Here is a 24,060-nt window from a genome sequence, read left to right on the forward strand (position 1 = left end):
GTACGCCATAACCACAGAAGAGTCACCATTTCACCCACTGTAATTTCTCCCACTGAAATACCTCAGAGAAACAGTTTTTGAGAGACAATAGGAAGTTTAAGTATAAAGTGAGCAGTTACTTGTAATAACATACACAAATGTCATCATTTACAGATCTCTGATCTACTTTTAACCTTTTCTTGATGATATTTGCCATATTTTCTTTTCGAAGGAGAAGGGGAGAGCAGCCTGTGGGGCCTCTCAGCAGTTATGCATTCACTTTTGAGATTCAGATCAAATAAGTTCATGCTCTGATGTTGAATAAAATTAATCTGTTTGTTTAGGTTGGCAATAAAAATGTTTACACTAAAAATGGAATCCATCAAATACTAAGAGAGCTGCAAGATATTAACTTTAGTTTCACACAGTAGTTTTCTGTCAACGTGACTTTGAAGACTGAATCAGCCTTTTTTATACTTTGCCATAAACAAATGAGGGATCTTTTACACCAATGCAAAATACGTCATCATCTAGGATTTCCATCCTATTCTATTTTATCTCAATAAAGAACTTCATGAAATGTAGCCAGAGAGCTAGTAGCATTCAGGATGGTGAATCTGCCACAGCCCTTGACAACTTGCCTTGGCGGGCAAGGTTCTACCAAGTGTGAAATCAGATTATACAGGTGGTTATAAATGTAGCTGAATAAGATACAGACATGTTGAGCGTATATTTGTATACGTTTGTATAGTCACAGAGCAGTTAATTTTTTTCATTTTTTCTTCAGGAAATTTAACAAAACATATGAAGTCAAAGGCACATAGCAAGAAATGCATGGATTTGGGAGTCTCAGTAGGCTTAATAGATGACCAGGATGGAGAAGAAGAATTTGGTAAGAAATTAAAATCTTCTTTCTTTACTGCATTTTTGTATTTATTTTGTCATCCCAGTTTCTTAGCCTTTCTTTTCCAAAGCTTTTAAATTATTCTACAGGGAAAAGATACAGAGATAAAAATCTTACAAGCTAGTCCAAGGGAATAAGAAATACTGGGAAAACCTTCACCAAAAGAAATGACAAGCATATGCTAAAGAAAAATTGCTGCTGAATTTTTTGCAAAGTGTTATGCAGTTTAACTTTATCAGTTTCACAGATACAATATGACAAGACTGAAAATACCAGAAAAACAGCTGTTTGCCTAGAAAAAAATGTAGTCAAATGTAGCGTTTCTTTGAAAATAGTCGTGCATGAAATTGTCAAAGTTTTGAGATGCACATTTTCATAAAAATTGTATCACTAACATGCCACCCAGAATCACAGATATGTTGCTGAGTGCTTTGCAAGGAGGCTAATCATCTTCCAGTGCAGAGATCTGTCCTCCTTCACAAATAATTGGGCATAAATCAGCAGGTAGAGCTCATTTAGAAATTATGAACATTTTTCATCTTGACCTGTTCTACTTCCCCATTAGTGATGAGAGTGTTATCAAAATGAATGCGTTTCCTAATAATTGGAATTCTGCACTTCCCACATCCTGAGATGGCTGCGCTGAAGGGGAGGTGAGATGGAGAGCAGTCACAGAGGGCCAAACCGGGTACGCGCAGGTTTTGCTCAGCACGATGAGAAAGATGCAGCTGCACCACCAGACGCAGTGAGATGGCGAACAGGATTGTGCAGCAGGGCTCTGTTTCAGATCTCGGCGTGTCTCGGTGCAGCGGTGGCATTTTCCCCTCCCTCCCGTTTCTCCGCAGGGAGAGGAGTCCTGTTGCCTTGCCTTGCTGTGTTTTTCTTCCTTCAGTGGAATAGTTTATTAGATTGCGGATGAGGTTTTGAGAAAAGAAAGCAGTGAAGATCTTTATTTAAACAGGAAAGGGTGAGAAAGACGAATGCACTTGCTCCCATATGACAGCCGCTAGCAGAATAAGCGAATCAGCTTGAATCTAATTCTAAATAATGCTGGGAATATGACTCAGCTGGTGTGATTCAGTAGCGCGCTAGGTACAAAGAAACCTGCATTTTCCCTTTTTTGGTATTCTTCGGTATATTCCTTTTTAGTAAGCTAAAAAGATGTCCCCCTTTGCAATTTGAGGTACTGAATAAATAACACAGAAGATAAGCAGCAGTACCAATTACTGTCCTTTTCTCACAGAGGAACAGTTTTCATTAACGTTTTCAGCCTTCACATGAGAGAAAAATCATCACTTTTTAAAGCAATGTTTCGTAGTGTTCGACATTTTATTTAGTTTTGTAAACTACAGCTGAACAGGTATTTCCATTTACCAGGAACTGAAAACATTTTATTGATTGATAAATTGATATTCCCAATTGCGTACATTAAAAATTGCATTTGTGGTTATAATGTAATGGGAAATGTTTCAAATGTTAAGAGAATTATCAGTTATACCCAGTAGAAGTAAGCCATTTCAAACATTTGTTGAAAAATTGCTTTCCTTTGGCTTTAAGACTATTTGAGAGAGAGAGAGAGACTCCCTCTTTTTACATATCACGTACAGGTGTGTGTAACCGTAGTATAAATATATATTCCCTGAAATATGTTCTTTGCTTCAGCACAGTAATTACTTAATAAATTAAATATTCTATTTTGAAAAAAAGGCAAGACAAACATTCAAGAGGATTTGCTACATAATCCTTGAAATTCTTCCAGAAATTTAATTTTGAGACTGCAATGCTTCCCCCCAAATAGAGCAGGTAACTTTTTTTTCTTTAACGAAGAATCCCAAACCAAGAAACAACTTGGTGATAAAATCCTTACCTTCTCTGAACGATCTGGCTCACGTACCCATAGCAAAACCAGCTGTGCAGCACAAAGCTCAGCACAAAAGTCCTATCCAAAAAGGCAGGGTAATTAAGCCCATGATAAACAGGCGTTTGCTGCAGCCAAACCAGTCCAGCCTCTCCAGTTGCTGCATAACACAGGGCATTTACAATTATCCCTGTAAAGTCAGTGAGTAACTGTACGCTTCAAAAATGTGATTCCATCTCTCAGCTCACCTAGCCACACTTGAAGGTATTTCTTGTGATATTTCAGAAACTTACTTGTTGGCCCATTTTTAAGGCAAAGAGTCAGGAGGGAAAAAAAAGTGTGAAGTATTTGCATACGTGCTTGTTTAAATGTAGGTGGTTCTGCTGCCCTCTCTGAAAGCCTGTACAGGCTAAATTTCTGGCTACGTTTGAATGTGACTGAATATATTTGGTTTTTTGAGGTGTCTGTCTCGGCGGTCTCAGTTCCCGGAGCGGCTCTTTGGCTGCCCTTTCCCCAGGGCAGTGCAGCGCAGCTCGCGTTCGGGGCCGGCACCCCTCGTGCCAGGTCTGGGCGCTAGGGACAGCCCTGCCAGCAGTACGTCCTCACCCACAAAGGAAAACGCGACGGGCCTTGGGTATTGAGCTGCACTCGCGGCGTTTCGTCTTTGGCCCTTTCACCCCTCCTGCCCCTGCCGTGCGGCGGTGGCGGGTTTGTGTCGCGTGTCCTTTTGGTGCTTTAAAAAACCTCGTCTTCACATGCATGCATTTTTCACTTCAGGAGTTGTGTGGTGGTTAAAAATGAGCTTTCTCTTCGAGCCAGCGGTCTGCCCGGTCCCATCTCTTTCCTCAGTTGGAAGGCAATGTGAGATGATGTAGAGGAAGGTGCAGAAAATCTGATAAGGAATAATTATGACCTCAGAAAAAAAAATTTCTTCTTCCCGTAGGCCGTATGAGATTGGCCTGTTTCCTGACCCAGAGAATGTCTGTCTGTCTGTCTCTAACTAATTTTTTATCCGAACATTTGGAATACCGATTGTTCCTACAACAATAAAAATGTCTATGCCTTTGCTCAAAATAACTAAGCTGTATGTTTTCCACCAGACTTTGAATTAGAGAATTAGCCAGAAACTTAACAAAGCCACCAACCTTCTATTTACTAAGGAATTTGCTGGTTCTATTTTTATGTAGTTTTTTTTAAGCATAGGCAATCACAATTATTTGAATATATCATTTTTTAGATTCATATCTAAAAAGTCAGCTTTGACCTGATAGCAGCACAGATTAATAGTACATGCCGATTGAATAAGGAGAGCAAGATTGTGCACAATCCTGAACACAGGCAGGCGCACACACAGAGCCTGTTTTTTCAGTAATTTGAGAAGCTGAAATTTTGTTGTGCTGTAGCGTCTAGGGAAAAAAGAAAGAGATGCTCTCTAGCTGCTCGTCCAAGACTATATGATCCGAGCTTTTAACATAGCATTCTTTGTATTTGGACTTGTCATCATTTGGGTATTAGTAAGTACTTTCTGGCCTGGCTTTTTGTATTCAAAACCATTCCCTCATCCATTTATCTTTCATCTTCTGCTCTGTGGAATGTTCTTGTCACCAAAATACAGGGTTACAATGTAAGGAATGTTAATATCTGAATTAAATTGTCAGACGAGGTGAACTGTTTAGTGTGACAGACTGCAACTGGGGATATCCTCTTTGGCCATGTCGACCCAATATTTTGCTATGCAGTCTTAAAAACAACAATAATTTGTCTTCAAATTAAAGCAGTTGTGAACTTTAAACCTGTAACATTTCATATGTAAGCTAACATATGAGTGGTATAGTACGCCTGAGTAAACTTGCACAAGATAGTTATTTAATAATGAAATCAGTAGATGGGCAAAACTTACTTAAATGGTCTCTACGGAGAAATTTCATCCCAAAATATTCATTACTGTAACAGTGAAAAGACCTAATTGTAAGTTTCAGATATGTATTTTTATATATATATACACACACACGTATATATAAAAAAAACACTTTCATTTTCTGCAGCATTAAATAAACCCTTCTAAAGCTACAATGGTTCTAAGTTAATTAGCTCTATATTACTTATAGTAGATCTTAAGTGAGTTTCCATGGCTCTTCATTAGCTTAATCATGACTCAGTCTGTGTTTTCACTGCACCTGCATTTAAGGAGTGAAAATAAATGAAAATCCTTGCAATAATATCCTCCTTTCCAAATCGAATGGAAGGCTGATTCTGTATAGCTTACAAGATTTTTTTTTTTTTTTTTTTTTTTTAAATTATTAGTGTCTAATCTTCAACTAGAGGTACATTAAGTATGCTGGAGCCCTACACCTACAGCCTGGGAATAGACTACCTAATGCTAGGGTTGATTTACAATATACAGGTTACTCAGGAAGGCTGAGGTGTAAGTAATCTCTTTAAAAAGAGGTTACTCTTAATTTTTTAGTTAGTTTTACTTTGTTACTTTCCATACTTTTAGGAATGAAAGTCAAAAGCCCACAGTATTTTTTTCTTATCTCTGAGGAGCACTGGCTATTACCAGTCTGAATTTAACCCAGTAGATGTCACTGTGAGTCCTGTTTGATGGTGATGAGCAGTGGACAGTAGCTGAAGCAAGACTGAAATCAGTCAAGTGAAGCCTATGAACAGACTTAGACAAGGAAACAGCAGGTTTGGGTATAGATGCTAGCGTTATTTCACAGCACTTTGTTTTACCCTTTCTAAAATTTGTTTGAATGGTTGTGGAACAGTCTATTACAAGACTAATACAACAGGTGCAAGGCAAGTCTAAGCTTGTAATTGTTTAGAAAAATAGCGGGTGCATTCATGACATACAGACCTTACTTTCAAGTTTATGATAATATGATAACATACTAAAAAATATTTCTGCCTTTATTGCCATATATTTTTTCTTAAGTTTGATGGAGAATATATAATACAGAACAGATGCTTTATTTCTCAATGCTTTCATGTAGGTATTAATCCATAACTGAAGATACTTACACAATTTGAGGCGATAAACACTGCTTTGTATTACTCAGGTGCTAAAAGCCAATAAATTTAGTAAATTTAAATTTAGATGGGAATAGTGAATAGGCCAACAGATACTTAGTAAGCTATGTCCTTAATCTGTATAAGTAGAGCTAATAGCAATCCTATAATTATCTACATAACTGTCCATTTGCTCAGGAACGTGTAGAACTTCAGCAGTCTGGACTTACAGCTTCAGGTCTTTCTTGTCTTCCTGCCAGTGAAAGAACAAAAATGAACATTTTGCTCTTTATGTGAAAATCTACCTAGATTTGATTTTTATAACCAAATATGACTAAGTTATAAGCCATTGAACTTTATCATTTGATTTGGTGGAGAAGTTGCTAAGTCTGTAGCAGGGCCTGGTAAGTCAGGTCATGCAATGGACTAATTGGTGATAATATCGCAATTAAAATTAAAAGCTGTAAGTTGAGATTCTGAAGAACCTTTCTTTTAGTACTTCACAGTATGATGATAATTAGATGGCCGTTGTTAAAACCATATACCTGGATTTCTGTAGGAAAAACTTTTAAAATAAAGAACTTTGAAGTACATAGAGAGACCTATTTCAGTTACCTAATTCATAGCATCACAACTGGAAAAAGCACTTCATGGACTTACCAGCCCCAGGCGCTTCACTAATGGACATATTAGGATGCTGATAAGTCCGGCTAATGCTATTGTGCTGAAGAACTTGAAGCTTTTTCTTTCCCCGCTTTGAGGTAAAATGTCAGTATAACAGAGCCTTAGCCAGCAAGCTCGTCAACACCACACACGCAGTGCAGAGCTGATTAACAAACGGAGGACTGACAACAAAATCAATGAAGGACTAGGATCATTTCTGCCCATGATTTGTATGCACTTACTTAAATACCTAGGATTAAAACCTCCATTTTATCAAATACAATTATAGCTGGCATGTGAGCAAAATCCCCAATGAAAAGTTGTGTCCGCATTTCTATTATACCTTTATTTCCAGCTGTTCCTAATTTTTGCAGAGTTCATGTCTGTAGCCAAAAGTTCCACTTTCTCCTGTGAAGTCCGGGAGGAAGAGAGACTCTCATTAAGGGTTTAAATGAAAAGATTGCAGCGGTTGATGGAGGATGAGGGACATTCCGTACTCTTCCAAAAACACTCTTTATAAAAAATAGAGGCAGTCTTGAACAGTCTTGCTGTTAAAATGGTGAGAGTTACAAATTTGAAAGAGAAGTAGCTTTCATAAAGGCTTCACTTAATAGTGTGAAACTTTTTTCCTGTTTTCTTTTTTTTTTTTTTTAAAAACCTGTGAACTTTCATGCCAAAAGCCATTTCTCCATATGCGAGTGGCCTTTAAATTTATGATACATCCTTCATTCTAAAATATCCCACGCTGCTTTACAACCTCATACAAAGTTAAACACAGAAGTCATTTTGTTCCCTTTGGAAATCGAGTCAGTTCTATAGTTATATATATCAGCTACATAAGCATATGGTTATAATTGTGCATAGTTGAACATAGGAAGCGAAGAATTAATTTTTCCCCAATTAAAACTGCAAGGGAACTTTAGTAGGCAGTGTACGATTACTAAAATGGATCGGGGCCAATACTACTTGGTTAACAAGATAGTGCTTGGAAAAGAGTCTTTCACCACAAGGAGTGGTCACGGCCTCAGCTCGGTGCCCCATTCGGAGAAGACCCATAACCTGCCTGGGTCTTCCACCGCTTAAAACTCCAGCATCGGGTCCTCTTGCAACTCCACTGATGTACAGCGATGCTCAACGGGATCACTGATGACAAAAACTTGGGCACCTCTTGTGTCAGCAAACATGCACGCAGGTATAAAAGCCAGAGCAGAGCGTTGCTTTGTGCGTTGCCAGAGCAAGCAAGTAAGGAATAGTTGGGTTTTTTTTTTGCCATCTGACGTTTGGAAGCGGTGTGGGAGTAAGGGAATCACATTCGTTGCTGTCACCTCGCCTACACTGCAGGCTCTGGCTCCAGGTAACCACACTTAAATAGAAGCTGGCAAATGCACCAAGGGTGGAGGTAAACAGCGAAACAATGGAGGGAAATGATATCCCACGGAGTCCTGCATGTAAGGAATCTGTGTCCCACACACGGTTCCCCTTTCCGTGGTTTCACTCTAGAAAGCCGAGACATATGCAGAAAACTTCTATATAAGCAGCATTTGCTAGTAAATCCTGTAGCATTTTTAAATGTTGATTTGAAAAAAGATAGTTTCTTATTCTAAACCAGGGCATTGTTTGAGCGCATGTTTTCCTTGCTTTACAAATGTGACGAGTCAGTCTAATCACTTCAGGTAGTTTCTCTTGCCAATGGAGACAAGTCGTTCATGATTGACATCAGCTTTCACAGAAAATGTGATTCATGTGGAGAGAGGGAGAAAAAAGAAAAGAAACAGTAGGGTTTCCCAGAGAATAGTTATGTGATGTTGGTAAAAAGACCAAAGCTAAGAGGGAGTCCGGACTGAAATCCAAGACTTTGCAATGCCCCGTGCGTTATTTAGAGTTGCAGGAAATGCATGGGTCACCCTTCAGGTGTAACACATGGAGAAGCCTTTGAGACCTGTTATGGAGGCACTGAGGGAAGTTATTTCCATTCAGAAATCAAACATATATGTAGAGGTTCTGACATTTTAGATGTGTTTGCTTTGCGAATTAATGATGAAGAAACGCTGTGTTAAGAGGAGAAATGACAGAAGTATAGAGAAAAAAATTTTGAGTAACTCCGTGTGGTTTTGTTATTAGTATTTTTAACAATCCTGCTTGCCATGTTTTTGGAATGGACCTTACTGAATTAATTTTTCCACTAAAATGTATTTTCTTTTTTGAACAGCTTTGTCTGTAGATGAGAATTATAAATGAAGACTGTTTAAAAGTCTAAAAAATATTTCTGTTAGCATCGTTCCAATGACCTGGAGGATTTGGCGTATTTTTAATAACATTTCAGTTTCATGCCTGCTGTAGTAAATGTAGAAAATCCATAGTTTCCATATTTAGTTAATGTACAAATTACTGTGTAGGCAAAGAGGGGCAAAGTCATTATAGAGGGATTTTTTCAAAGAAGCTATTAGTCTCATTCTTAATTGCACTGCTCATTTGAAACCATAAAGGCTTATAATGGTGGGTAACTTATTGAGAGGTAGCTCAATTAAACCCATTTATTTTACCTGGAGTTCAAGATGCTTATTTTGGTTTTGGTAACGTAGCAGCCTAAAGAATTGGTAGTACATTGAAATGCTTTTAAGGGTCTGATTTTTTTTCAGAATCGTTCATTTTGATGGTAAGTTGCTGTGTGGATTTCCCTAGAACAGGGTCTCTGAGATTTTAACTAACCAGCCATCATTGCTTTGCAAAGCCAAATGATTTTTACGCTGATATTTTTTTTGGACAGCTCAGCAGACAGACCTTTAATCGAATATAAAATATTAGTGCATTCGAAGCGTTTTGTCTTTTATAAAATATGGTCCCAGACAGTCTGGCTTGGAATCAGATACAGCAGATGGGATTTTCTGTCTCTTTACTAAAGACGATTCTTTCTCTCCAAGTTATGATATAAAAGAAGGTGAAAAGCTGCAGTGGAGCTGTATTTTGTAGAGAAATTTACCACTAGACAGCAGTTTGGCTTTAAGACTTGAAGTCAGGAGGGCTTCTTCATGTGAGCCAAGTTTCATGCATAGGTAAGTTTTGATAGGATTAGGACTTTCTTGCCGCCTAGGACATCTTGGGTGATTTGTTAATAAACCTTTCAAAACATTAGCAAAGTGAAGAAATCTGGTAAGGTCTAATTTTGGTCTCTCTTTCTTGTTAACGAGACAGATTCCTGACTAACAGCCTCCAGTCTTTCTGTTTGCATCCTTCAAAAAGCTTTGCAGCAGTGATTCATATTAGGTACAAGGACACCCACTTATGAGTCAGAACCAGCTAGCGACTATCCCACCGCTCAGGCTGGCAGACCAGCTTCCTATGTCGTCACTGGGAACTCAATGAACCGGGAATCTGCTCGCTTCTCCCCAGGCGAAAGAGTGAAGGGTGACTTTGAGCAAATGGCTATAAATGGCTTAAAAGAAATCAGCCAAATACAGAAGGTTAAAAACAACACAGAAGCAGAAGATGAAAGATTATGGAGCTGTATAATTAAATATGTACGTTGGAAAATAAAAACAAAAATGTAAATCTTCCCTGTTGCTTTGATGCAATGGGATGTGACTGAAAAATAGGCATGCCATGTGTTGTTTTGGTGTTTCTAATTACTCCCTCCCACCTCCTCCCCAGTCAGTCCAGGACCTTCATTGGCTTACCTTCTAATTCCCACTTTTGCAGGTGAGAAGCAAAGATTTGGCTATGACCGGTCAGGGTATGATGTGGAGGAGTCTGATGGTGTGGATGAAGATGAAAATGACAACGAAGATGATGATGATGACAGCCAGGCTGAGTCAGTCCTATCCACAACCCCCTCGGTGACAGCCAGCCCCCAGCATCACCCCTCTCGACACGGCCTGCAGGATGCCGCCAGCACTGATGAAGACGTCAGACTTCCAGACTGTTTTGCTGGGGTTCACACGGACTCTATGGATGGTCTCCCAAAAGCGCTGCTGACAAAGATGACAATCCTCAGCGCGGTGCAGTCGGTTAGCAGGACCTCCAGGTCACCAGCAGAATTCACCCATCAGGAAGCACATGAGGATAAAGCCCAGGAGAGAGGAGCGGGTCCCCGCGGTGCTAGCGCGGCCCTGGCGGACATCGCTCCTACGTCTCCAGGTCGTCAGATGTCTGTGGATTACCCCGATCCAGAAACAGCCTTGGGCCACTCCTTAATATCAACTGCAGCTCTTACAAAGGTAGGAGTGTCTGACTCCGGAGGAGAGCGAGTGGGATTTTAAATCCTCCTCTTAAAGATCTTTCTGGAGATTTTTCAAAGACCAAAATGTTTGCCTTCCCCTTCATTCTTAGAGTTGTTGGCTGATGAGCCTTTAAGAAGAGTTGAACGTAATCGAAGCACAGATGTGTAGGACTCTAGAGGCAACGCTGTTGTAGGAGCGCTGCTTTTCAAATTCTTAGTTTTGATTGTATTCTCCCTGAAAGGATTAATTGTAATATGGTCGTCTCAGCTGAAGTTTGGAGCTGGTAGATTGTATTACAAATAAGAAGGGATATAACAGACATGTAGAATGAACATATGGTGGTGGTTATGAAGTTTTCAGAGAAAAGTGATAGAATTCAGAAGTCTCTTCACTCTGAAATATGATGATAGAATCACTGGTAATTCCCAAGGGAAATTAATCCAGTCCCAAACGTTTTTGCCTTATCACTATAAAAAAATTGTGCAATTGCTTCTCTCTCCTCCAAATATGCTTAGTCATAGAATTAGAAAGAGCACCAGATGTTCAAGGAAACGAGGAGATTGCCCTTGCACAATAACAAAAGGAGAGATGAGCGCAGAACTGAGACCTGAGTTCCCAGCGCTCTCAGTTTTTCTCCAAGCTGAAAGAACGTTTTAATCAGAAAAGGATCAATTTTGCCCATGCCTATTCTAGACACACAGCTCTTCAGAGCAGCGTGCAGAAAGATGAGGTCAGTCTGTGTGCAAGGCTGCAGGAGCGTTCAGTAGTTTTGGCGACTGTTGTCTTTAAAACTCTGCTGAGGAAATCACAGAGGGGCACTGGCAGGTGTTAAGCCTTTCACAATTCAGCAATATTTTAATGGACTGTAATGGGGACGGTACAAGTCACATACCTGATTGATCCTAAGGATATCTCCTGGAAGTTTTGAATTCTTACTGCAGACCATGAAGGCATTAGAGCTTTCCAGAATAACACTCAGAAAAATGTGATGCAAAATGTAGTGTAAATAAAGGAGTAATTACTGCCTTCTCTGTGATGAATGCAATATTTACAAATAGCGTATGTGTGCAGTTATAGAAAATAAGCAGCAGGAGATTTTCAAAAGCATGAACAGTAAGCAAAAATTTCATTCTGGTTTAAGTACTTATTGGCTTGTTTTTTCTTTGAAAATCTGTACTACTGGATTTATTTTTTACAAAATTTAAGATGGTGAACTGTTGACAAGGAGAAACAGTAAAAATTATTGCTGCATTTCATCATTTGACACAGGTTCATTCCTGCTTTTAAGTACTGTTGAGTCCATGTGGCAAATGTAAATTGGAGCAATTTTGTAGTATGACAGAGAATAAAATGTAGTGGTCTCTGATCACGGTATGTACCTGCCACAAAAGGGGTAGGGTCTTAATATTTGGATTTGGGGTTTCAGTTGTTGCCAACAGATACCAGAAGGGCATTTGACGTGAGTTTACTCCCTCATTGAACAGCACCACTGAAGCCTCAAGAAAATACTCACACAATTAAAAATGTTGAAGGGTCTTCATTAATATGGCTCTAATAATTGTCTACATTGATACATTAAAAAAAAGGCATGTAAGTAATACAAGGCAGTAATTCCTTTCCAGACTACCTCCTCCTTTCCCAGGCCAAACGAAGCGGCAGCCATGTATCTGATGGTTAATCTACAGTCCTTTCCTATTGTGAATGGTTGTGGATCCCACTTCTTGCAATCGAGGCGAGGGGTCAAGACAGCTCAGGAGGGCCATTGTATGTTCCTTTGACAGCATCCTTACCATTTTATCAGGATTTCTTGTGAGGTGTCAGACAGGACTTAATTCTGAGAAAGACAGAATCATAGAATCGCTTAAGTTGGAAAAGACCTTTAAGATCATCAAGTCCAACCGTTAACCTAGCACTGCCAAGTCCACCACTAGCCATGTCCCTAAGCACCACATCTACTCGTCTTTTAAATACCTCCAGGGATGGAGACTCAACCACTCCCCTGGGCAGCCTGTTCCAGGGCCTGACCACCCTTTCGGCGAAGAAATGTGTCCTAATATCCAATCTAAACCTTCCCTTGCACAACTTGAGGCCGTTTCCTCTCGTCCTATCACCTGTGACTTGGGAGAAGAGACCGACCCCCACCTCACTACAACCTCCTGTCAGGTCGTTGTAGAGAGCAATAAGGTCTCCTCTCAGCCTCCTCTTCTCCAGGCTAAACAACCCCAGCTCCCTCAGCCGCTCCCCATAAGACTTGTGCTCTAGGCCCCTCACCAGCTTCGTTGCCCTTCTCTGGCCACGCTCCAGCACCTCCATGTCCTTCTTGTAGTGAGGGGCCCAAAACTGAACACAGTACTCGCGGTGCGGCCTCACCAGTGCCGAGTACAGGGGCACTGTCACCTCCCTGGTCCTGCTGGCCACACTATTCCTGATACAAGCCAGGATGCCATTGGCCCTCTTGGCCACCTGAGCACACTGCTGGCTCATATTCAGCCAGCTGTCAACCAACACCCCCAGGTCCTTTTCTGCTCGGCAGCCCTCCAGCCACTCCTCCCCCAGCCTGTAGCGTTGCATGGGGTTGTTGTGACCCAAGTGCAGGACCCGGCACTGAGCCTTGTTGAACCTCATACAGTTGGCCCCGGCCCAACGATCCAGCCTGTCCAGGTCCTTCTGCAGGGCCTTCCTACCCTCCAGCAGATCGACACTTCCACCCAGCTTGGTGTCATCTGCAAACTTACTGGGGGTGCACTCAATCCCCTCAAAAAGGTGTTGGCTTCCTTCTCGCTCTCATCTTCCCATTTAGACTGGTCGGCACTGTACAGTAAGTAACTCGTATTCTCCTTTAACCAATACATTTTCTACCAGCAGTTTTCAAAAAGCATTTCTGTTAGCGTTTCGGTTTAGTGCCTGCTCTAGAGATTTCTTGAGAGTTTCATCAAAGCCACAGAATTCCGGTTTAGGCCTATATAAACTAAATAAGGTTGCACCACTCTGTGTGTGTTATGAATGTGCCTAAAACTCAGATACTGCAATATTGCAATTGCAGTTTAAGACTTGTCATTTTAGGTGTTTTTAGGAAAGGAGTTGCCAGCCTTGGTCGGTAACACAGGCTATATGAGAAGAAAAGGGAGCATATAAATACAGTTATCAGTCCAGGTGTGTGCACCAAATCACAGCGAGCTCAGGCAGCAGTGGGATGGGGGTCCCGCATCTCGTCTCACTCCAGTATCTGCCCTGTAGTTGTCATCGATCTCTTGTCATTGCACATTGCCTGTCTTCCACTTTAGAGGCACCTACAGACAGATGTTCCACGATGCTGCCTCTGCCTGCCGGAGGCTGTAGTGCCTCCAGAAGAGGAACCCAGTGCATCAAAAATGCCAGCTTATGCTTATTTAACCTTCTTGCCTGAGGTGATTTCTCCAAAGCCTTAAAAAAGACATACAAAGGATATTCAGTAATGTTTTCGAGTACTAGTGTTCAAGAGAAATTAGCCAGGGTAATTAGGAGAGGAGAATTCAATTAGTGGGCGAGGAAGGAGGTAGAAAAAGAAAGGAAGGAAATTAGTTCATTGTTTAAGCCGGGCAGTATATACTGTGAACCAGTTTGTTGTTGTTTTTTCTTAAAAGGGAGTGTGGGAAGCATTCCCAGCTACCTTGCGTTTTCATTTCACTCGAGGATAGCGGTGGCCACCACATTAACGCGCCTGTGTTGTTCTCTCCCAGAGCACGCCCTCCGTCAGCTCTCCCTCCTCGCCGGTGGACCGCAGCATGCAGACGACAGCGCCGTCGCCCTATGCCGAAATCCCAGAGGAGAAGCTGGCCGGGTGCCCGCAGCACGCCACCGAGCCGAGGGCTCCCCAGACTCACCTCTTCAGCCACCTCCCCCTGCACTCGCAGCGGCAAGCCAAGGCGCCCTACGGCACGGTACCGGTCGGGGGGATTCAGGTGGTCCCCGCCGGCCTGGCCACCTACTCCACCTTCGTTCCGATCCAGGCGGGGCCGGTGCAGCTCACCATCCCTGCCGTTAGCGTGATTCACAGAACTACCAGCACCCTCGGTGAGACGGGCGGCGCGGCCGCCGCCGCTGCTGCGAATCCCATGGGAGTCGCCGAGATGAACAGCGTCGTGCCGTGCATTCCCATAGGGCAGGTGAGCGTGCCGGGCATCCAGGGTCTCGGCACGCCCAGCCTGCAGCCTCTGCCACCGCTGGGCATGGAGACAGTGAACATCTTGGGCCTGGCAAACACAAACATCGCCCCGCAGATGCGCCCGTCGGGAATCACCCTGAACGCCGTGGGCCTCCAGGTTTTGACCGCCGGCACAGCCCCGCAGGGCAACCCCAGCCCGCAGGCTCACATTCCCGGCTTGCAGATACTGAACATCGCCCTGCCGACCCTCATCCCCTCCGTCAGCCCCGTCGGCACCGAGGGGCAAGGAGCCTCCGAGGCGCCCGCCTCAGGCAGCAAAGCCTGCGAGGCCCAGCCGGAGCCGGCTCCTGTCGGCTTCCCTGCGGCCGAGGTCGGCCAGGCCAGCAGGGCCGCTTCTCCTCAGGCAGCGGCCGGCGGCCAGCGGTACGGCGGGAAGAGCCATGCCGAGCCTGCCCCGCTGACCGACTACGAGCGACCCGCCGGTCTGGGGAAAGCGGATCCCGAAAAGACTGACCTCGCGAACCCCGCCAAGCCAAAGCGCGATGTCCCTTCCCTCCAGGTGAAGAGGGCTGCCCCGGCAGAGCCCCGCTCCAAGGCAAATCCCGATGCGTTAACCAAGTCCCCGGTCCACCGAACTGTCTCCCCGGACAGACAGGTACACAGGCCAGCCGCCTTGCCCCGGCGGCAAAACACGGTGCAGTTTAGTGATGGCAGCAGTGACGATGAGGATAGACTTGTAATAGCAACCTAGTTTTTTGTTTTTCATTGTGTTTTTATTTTTTGGGTTGGTTTTTTTTTTTTTATAACACTTACAGGTTTCTTTGCAAACCTTCCTTTCCTTAAAGCACATTTTTCTGACACAAACCCATTACTAATCTTCGTGCAATCATGAACTCTTGACCAATAATTGTTGTTTCTTGTCAGCTCCAGCCATTTTTGTACATGTTGTATAGACGATTGTGCCTTTTTGGAGTTTTATGTTTAGAAACCTGTACAGATTGTTGAATATATATATATAAAATATATATATATAAAATATGTATATTAAAACCAGGTAGTTGCTTGTGTTTAGTAAGTAAACATCCTATGTCAGATAAATAAAGGATTAAATTATATGTTGCACTGTTAAATGTAAATTTTTATGGCTGTGGGACAAAGTTTCTGTGTACAGATCTAGTATGTAAAACTCCATATTTATTGTATCCATATTAGTCTTGGAAAAGGGTCTGTCCATCTTTCTTGTGTAAGACGGTAGCTTTACACTTAAAAGAGAAATACAGTATCTGTGTTATGAAATATTACAGTAAAATTTTGTTTACTGACTTTACCATTGCTTATGTTGTGCCTTCTTGATGCAGCCCGGTAGTTGGAGAGGCGCTTGACGCATTCCTTTTAGTACCCTCCCAGCTGCGTTCAGCTTGAAAGGATCCGGTGGTGGTGTGTGCCCCCGTGGATTCCACCTGCCACGAGAGAGAGGGAGTACGCTCGTCAGGCTTACCTGCAGCAAAACCTTCCAATTCAAAACGTCCAGCGGTGGCAAAGTGGGGAGGGAGTCCGTCAGCTTTTTGTAGAGCGAGCATCCATCCACCTCGTGTTTTTAACACTTCCTACCTAAAATTTGAAGACTTCCCTGAGGGAAAATAGTAAAAGGGTCAAGATGAAATATTTTTTTATTTGTAATCTTGAACTATAAAACCACTTTTTATTGACATTAAAATGTTGTTACACAAGAAAGGAGTAATTCTTTGTGTGTTCTTAATTGCAAAATCTGCCATACAGTTGGTGAAAATGCCATTGCTGTAACAAGGATTTGGCATTACCAATTGCCATCAGCTTCTTATGAGACTGCATTTCAGGTGATCTTCATTTACAGGTAGACAAAGCCAATTTCTCCCTCAATATGGCTTTGTTTTATTCATGCAGGGGAAAAAGGGGACTAGAGGTCTTACACGTGCAATTAATGTGCCCTTATATCAACAAACTCATCATTATGGGCGTACAGGACATGGATGGATCCCAGAATAATGAAATATAATAAAATTCTGTTTGCACATAGTGAAAACAATTTAAAGTTACCAATAAATTTTTAAGATGTTCAACTACTGCAGGAGACAAGTCTCACATGTTACAGGGCTACACATTCCTGAAAGTTTCAAATTGACCTGGGATTTGTGCTGTACTTTTAAAGAGTTGGTTTTCTGCTGCGTCCTTATATCACATTTTTACAGAAGTTTATAAAACCATTTTAACAACCAAATTCCAGTAGAAAACTGGAAGGTGTAAATTAAAAGCACGATCACCTTTATGGAAACAACAAGGACCAGCACGTATAAAGCAACTAGAAGAAAAGGGTGGGAAGCAAATCTTGAAAAAAAAACCAGGAGTGAACCTGAATGTGAGCTGGGCTGCGTTGTTCACAGATTACCCAGCTCAAAGAAGTAATTCATACCTTGGCGCTGCTCCTATTCAAGAACAGCACTATCCTAGATCCATTTTTAACTTTACATCGGCTTTTGTACTGTACTCACATTGTACTCATTACATTATCCCGTTACAGTGTGTTGTAAAACTGTAGGCGATGTTGAGTGAGCTTTATTAACTTTCAGAAAGAGCACTTCAGTACCAGAAAATCATTTATATTACTGTGATTATCAGCCAATTGTACTGATCCAGCAATTAGAAACGCCTGTACCAGAAAGGAGAAAATACTCCCGGTTCAGGCGTGACTGTCGGTGCGATTCCTTACTGCGCAGAGCCTCGCTGAGGGCCTGAGCACCTGACCCACTAAGCACTCTCAACTCGCATTGCACTTAATGAGAGTTCAGAGTACTCGGCACCCCACAGCGTCAGACTTCAAATTTGTGAGTGTCTTACGTGCAACCACTGTGTAAAACGTCACTGTGCACTTGTATGTTCTTTTTATAAACATGTAGTGATGTCAACATGTCTTATATCATTATCATTTATACCAAACGTGATAGTACCTGAACCAGCCAAAGTTAAAAAAAAGAACATTACTGCATTACATATGCTTTGAGAGCCCGAAACTTTGCCAGTAGAATCAGACGAAGGTTTGTAGTTAATGAACTCAAGAAACTTTGCATCAGTTTTAACTTCTTTAAAACGGACACTTACCCTTACCAGTAAACTAGAACTATACTAATTAATTTGAGCATATTTGTCTACAGCATGACAAAAAAAAAGATGACTGGATTAAATAGGTTTACAGCGAAGTAAAACTATCTATCTCCAAAGTTTTGAATGCCGCCACAAGTATTTCTCTGAGTTTTATAAGGAAGCAGTAGGTAAGAAATTGCTGTTCCCCATGCCCCGAAGTCCTCATTTTACTAACCATTTAGAAACTCCAGAGATTTACTGTACCCACATCTTAAATAGTAATTTGTGGCGTGCTCATGGTCTAAGGGTTAACTCCAGGAAGTCACTAATATAACAGAAAATTCAGCCTAGTGATTCGGGTGATCTACATGTGTCTCTCTTCTATTCTAGGTGTTCTGAAGACATCCAGGTCAAGAGACTGAAGCGGTATCTTGAAGAATAAGAATGACAAGACAACAGATAGATATGTCATAAAGAGGAACGTTAAGACGTGTGTCATTTGGTAAGTTAACAGCAGGACAATGGAGAGAAAGAATGGACACTGACTGATAGCGAGCAATCACGACACTTCACCAGGCAAAGGAGATGAGCCATATTTGAAGCAGGATCTCTACTAACAATGAAAAGATGAGCGAGTAGTTGCAGATATATCTAACCTGTTCAAATGGAGTTGGGAGGAAATCACACTTTTCCAAAAGATAGATTTTTGTGGTCCTGAACATCATACTGTTTCCCTTCCCACTAGCATGTTTCCAAATGGATACTCCTTGAGGTGCCTCTACAACTTGTGCAACAGGAAAAAAAAAACAAACTAGGAGTGTGACCAGACCTGAGAGAAGGTTAAACTCCATACCTCTCCTCTGTTGGTGTCTAGAAGTTTCATTTTAATCATGCACGTACGCAACGTCTCTACGTCAGCATACACGGGTGTCCTGCATCAGCACAAGCCTGTGACGGCTGTGTTAGCAATTACGTATTCATTCTGAATTAATTCCTTTTATTTTAAATTGTGTTGTATCTGTATTCTCTTGTCCAGAGTCGTTAGTGATGGGGAAATTGCATTCCCCTTGCCGAAAGGATCCTTCTGTTCAAGTCGGTAGCAAATATCTCAGAGATTTGCCAGCACAGGATTAGGCTGCTCTCCAGATGGTGTAAATTATCACAGCTGAATTGGAGTAAATAGCACCGGGGCTGTTTACTCAGGGATCAATTTTTAACGACTCTGTCAGACACTCTCTGGCAAATCCAGCACAGCTGTTTAAACATTAAAAGGCCGGGGCAAGTGTTGCTCCTCGGTGCACCCAGGCACAGTCTGGCATCTTCACACAACCTATTCTCATCAAGAGGGTGCGAGCAGGTGCTCGCTAAAGGCTGGGTACAAATACAGCTACAGCGAGGACGCAGCATGGTCAGCTTCTGTGAGACCCGTGCAGATGCTTCCCCGTTACCTGCCAAAAGCCCTCACTAGAAAAAGAATCGACCAGAAGCTTGTAGCTCTTCTCTTTCAACACAGACCTCGATTGATTTCTCATTGCAATAAGTGATGTTTGCTGGTGATGTGGGTATCTGAATTTGAAGGTGGCATGTTCCCCTGCTGTCCATATAACAATATTGGATTTGGAATGTGGACTCTATCAAATGTGTCTGCGTTCGGGCTTTAATAAGCTACAGCATGACCTACCTGTTACTTCTTAGGACAAGATCTAAACCAGAGACGGCTACTTTTGCTGTAACTGGCCGCAGATCTCTTGATCTGTAGCATTACATCCCCAGATGCAACTCGCAACTTCTGGGCCATAGCTGAAATAAAACTCACTAGGTTCAGGGATGCCCTGCCCTGCATTGATTACTGCTGCTGTTCACGCTTTTGCTCCTTTCACTTCTCCAGTACCTTGCTGTAGCTTCAGGTTGCTGTTAAATTATGCCCCGAGGCTAGAGCAGCCCAGTTGGTCGGTATCAGCCAGTCCCCTGCCAGAAAGTCTGACAGCAGTGTTCTGCATACAAGCAAATTCAAATGCACATCACATGCATTTCATCTCAAGCAATGTACTTAGGCTGAACACAGTCTGGCCCACCCCAAAAACAAAGATATACCATAAACCAAAGACATACCATGCTTTACACTTAGCTAAACATTCTGTATGGGTTCTTAATATTTATCTCGCCTTGAGTTTACTGACATGTATGTTAAACAGAATATAAAATGAATTTGTCGCTATACAGCTTACTCCAGAAGTCCTCATTTTTTGCAAGATAATCCTCACTAAGGTTTTATAAACACTTTAGTTTAAACCTGTAAACTGCCTTTCAAACATGTGTTTAGCATGAGGATGGTTTAATCAAAACAGAATAAAAAATGCTCAGTTTTAGCGTGACTGACTTGCCAAAAGCCAGGGAAACCAAACAATCTACAAGTAAGAGTTCTTGCTCAAGATAGCCTTCGGCTGATTTATCTGACAGGCCACTGCTCCTGTTCCTTTTGAAAGATCCTCTGAGACCAGTTACATCGCATAGCAGGGAATCCTTACCTTGCTTTCATGGTTTATAATACAAACAATAGGTGTCATCCATCTTAGGTGACTGTTGTGGTCAGTGTCTAGTTGTGAATGAATGTTAAATTATGAATGTCTTAAAAACGTGGCTAGAATTGTCTTTCCATGTCTTAAGGAACTTTCCTCTGCTTGTAAGGGGTCTCAGCACCTAGCAATGGCCATTTTTAATGATACATGAAGTACCAGAGACTTACACCACATAGAAACCATTTGTGGCTTATATCTTTGAGGATGAGACCACTGTCTTAGGTCTAGACACTGAATTGCTAACTCTGTTGCTGGCTTAGGATAAAAACAAGCTACTTTAAAATACTTCAAATTGTTTATTAGGTAATTTTATGTGGAATGTCCGTGGGTGGATGAGCAAACAGCAACAAGGATGTAACAGTATGTAATTAATTGATTTGATGTTCACGTTTTGTTCCAGAAATGCTGAATCAAAAGAAAAATCCCTACGGCAAAGGTGTTGCTAGTGTTATATTTGTCCCTCCACTTCTCCTCTTTATACTGGCCAGACTACTCAAAATGTTAGGAGGTGGCTGGTGATTTTCAGATATTCAATGTGAGATCTAAGAGAAACCATGCTGGCTGAAAGATGGCAAGGCTTTACATTCCTAAGGTTCAGTCATGGAAAGAAAACTTGTCCTAAGATGAGTCAATTAGCTAGGCATGCTTAGTTTTCTTTGGTAATAGTAGGCTTGTTTTCCCCAATAAGGTCAAATGTTAAGGCCTGTTTGGTTTTGCGGCTGTACTCTTTAGCGTATTTGAAATCCGTTACCATGCATGAGGCATTTGTGCTGGAAACAGGCCAACTGAAGGCTGTTTGCAAAGTCAAATACCCCTAGCATTTCCTCTTTTTGTTAAGCTAACGCGGTTACAAAATCCCTTTGGGCTTCAGAAGTTCCATTTGCAGGTCATTCAGGTCTAAGGTGCTTTGGTGTTGGTACCTAAATACCTTACGGTTGGATTCCTCCTTCTGAGAAACAAAAGACTTGACATACGTGACAGTGGCATCTCGTATAGAGCAGCTCTCTAATAAAATCATTGACCGTTAAGAGTCGTTCCCCACCCAGAACGCTGCTCCAGAATGCTCCAGAAGCAGCCATGGAAGTGAGTTCACAGCCCTCTCGTTTGCACAGGGCTTGTCCCCATCGCAGCAGCAGCGGTCCCGTTTTCATGAGGGGCTTTCCCCGGGATGCCTGTGTGAGGCAGGAGTGATTGTTGGACGCGCACATGCCATGAGGGACCAGCACGGAGGGCACATCACCGCAAACATCCACCCGCCTCCCAGGAGCACAGGGCCGTGGCGCGCCAGCAGGGATTTTGCTCAGCGCCAGGCCTCGTGCAGGTGCAGATTTTGAAAAAGGAGTTAGGCACCATCAACAGGGCCTACCCAGACCTCAAGCAGCTAAGTGGTACAGCCACCATCTTGAGACTTCCCCCTTCCCATCCCTTATGACCAAGGCATATCAAGTCAAAATGAAGGATTAAAAGGCACCTTTTGACAGAAATTATTGACAAAGCAGAAGGAATTTTAACATGAAGCCAAAATTCCCTGTCTGAACAGAAAATTGCTACAGCTCTGTTCCTGCTAATACTCAAAAACTTCTGGCACCTCACAGGATCTAGCAACAAGGTGGTTTGCTTCCGTGAGGCTCTCCATGCCTCGGGCACACTGTGTGCAGACAGATCATAGCCTTTATACAATGCAATCACAAGGGCTTAGTTCTGAAAATGTGAGTGTGAGGAAAAGGAGATGGTGATGTCCACTTCTTACACACTCGGCCACCGATACTGCAGTGGTGGCACCCTCTGCCACTCAGCCCGAGGGGTGCAAGGAAGGATGCCGTCACCATCCTCTGGTGGGAGGCTGAAGCACACCAGTGCTGCACCAGCTCTCTCCTCATCGGCCAAGCACTATGTAGCAAGGGAGGTGATGTCCCTCAGCTCCCCTGCTAAGCAGGCACCTTCATTAGTTACGCCTCTTTCCCAGGAGGCTGCTCCAAGCTCCTGCGCTCTAGCGGAGGCTGGCCGCAGGCACTCGCTGGCAGAAACGAGGCCGCAATACAAGAACGAGAGAGAGAAACCAGGCTGCAAGACAGAGCAAGCCAGGGAGAGCACCGTGCTGTAACCAGGCTGTTAGCTTGTTTGGGCACAGGAAGGCAGCGTCCTGTATTTCAGCCCTGTTAACCCAGCGTTAGGTGTGTCCCTGGTTTGCAAAAACAGTCTGGGAGCCAGAACAGAAGCAAATGTTGAAATAGTGCCTCTTCGCAAAACAGAAGTCATGGTTTCATCTGGACACCACACAGTTTTGCTCCACCAACAAATCAAGTGGGTGGTTCAGAAACCATTTTTGATACATAGAGGTTTAAATTGTGTTTCTCTCTTTCTTTGTTTATTCCCATACCTATAATCATCTTTCTTATTATTTACAGTGTTTCAGAGCAAGAGCTCACACACCTAATGCTGATTAATTCTGCTGGACTGGGTAACTGGCTCCCCTGTGGATATCCTGGTTTCCTGTGAATCATCGTTCCTCCTTGAGACATCCTCCAACTCAGATCAAAGATCCAGAATGTAATAGATATGAAGACATCAGACAGCTGAAACAGATTAGAAAAGACACACACAAAGAAACGCATCCCAGCTGTCCTGCTGAAAATTGGCATGGTGAACACAATCCTAAGCACTTGTTATAAAAGACACAGTAGACAGAGCAAAAGGCAGGGGGAAGAAACAGACCTTGGAAATTTAGTTTACCTAGAGTCTTCTACAAATTACCCTTTCGAAGTATTTGCACTTTTCTACTTGCTTAGTTCTCCCTTGCAGTTGGAAACTCTTCAGGCGAGATCCTCATCCGATGGAAAATGACATCTGTAAGCTTCAGCAAGAGCTGTGCTAACTGCATCAGCAGAGGACGTGGTACTATCCATTTCAGTATTGAGCCTTGCCTACAAACACACAAATTAAAGGAACATGAAAACATGTGGTCTGTTTTTTCAAGTTTATGCAGTCTGTTGTGTTCTTGATGGTTTCATTCAATTTTCCATTTAGCTACAGGAACAACTGAAAAGATTCTGTACCAGTGAAATGCCAAAACCTAAGGTCAGGAGGTCAAAGTAGATTATCTCGATAGTCACTGCTCCCCTTGCAATCTTTGAACACAGGTTTTATCTGATAAAGCAGTTAAAGTCTTTATTTCAGCAGCGGTTGATCTTGAAGATTGTACAAGTAGTCTTTTAAGATTCTGAACTTTCTGTTAAAATAGAATTTTAAACTCTCCTTTTAATGGATGCCTTTTAATCCTTATGTTTGAGAGCCGTGTTTGATCTAAGACAACGGACAATGTGTTTGGATAGTCAGAGAGACCATTTTTATGGGAGTGTTTGAACACTGTATCGTGTTTTTTCAAGAAGTTGTTCCTCCCATCAGTGGAAATAGCTGAATGAAGGACCAAAGGACTGTCCTTTTTCTGTCCTTAAGCTCATATAAAAGGAAGATAAAATGTGCTGCTCTTTCTTACATCTTAGAGCGGACTGTATTGGGCTTTTAGTCCTAGACTTCTCTCTCTCTTCTATTAGCCTCCTGCACTTGGTGGGGAAAAGAAACACTTT

The 24,060-nt window shown here is 42.4% G+C and overlaps 1 protein-coding gene across 5 annotated transcripts in view; it reads left to right on the forward strand.

Annotated features, from left to right (window-relative positions):
• The window catches only part of HIVEP1 (HIVEP zinc finger 1), a 131,667-nt gene extending 108,400 nt beyond the window's left edge, over nt 1-23,267 (forward strand). For 2 of the 5 annotated variants that reach the window (XM_082311952.1, XM_082311948.1), the window contains 3 exons: nt 767-871; nt 10,113-10,630; nt 14,353-16,056. In XM_082311952.1, coding sequence (XP_082168078.1) covers nt 767-871; nt 10,113-10,630; nt 14,353-15,528 — 1,799 coding nt within the window. In that variant the 3' untranslated portion in view covers nt 15,529-16,056. Of the gene's footprint in view, nt 1-766; nt 872-10,112; nt 10,631-14,352; nt 16,057-16,135; nt 16,817-18,284; nt 18,397-22,881 lie in introns of those variants that run through there. The other 3 variants (XM_082311949.1, XM_082311951.1, XM_082311950.1) reach the window with 3 other exon arrangements.
• Nucleotides 23,268-24,060: the final 793 nt, after the last annotated feature.

Source organism: Platalea leucorodia, assembly GCF_965183815.1.
Source record: "Platalea leucorodia genome assembly, chromosome: 1".
In the NCBI taxonomy this organism is placed as follows: Eukaryota; Metazoa; Chordata; class Aves; order Pelecaniformes; family Threskiornithidae; genus Platalea; species Platalea leucorodia.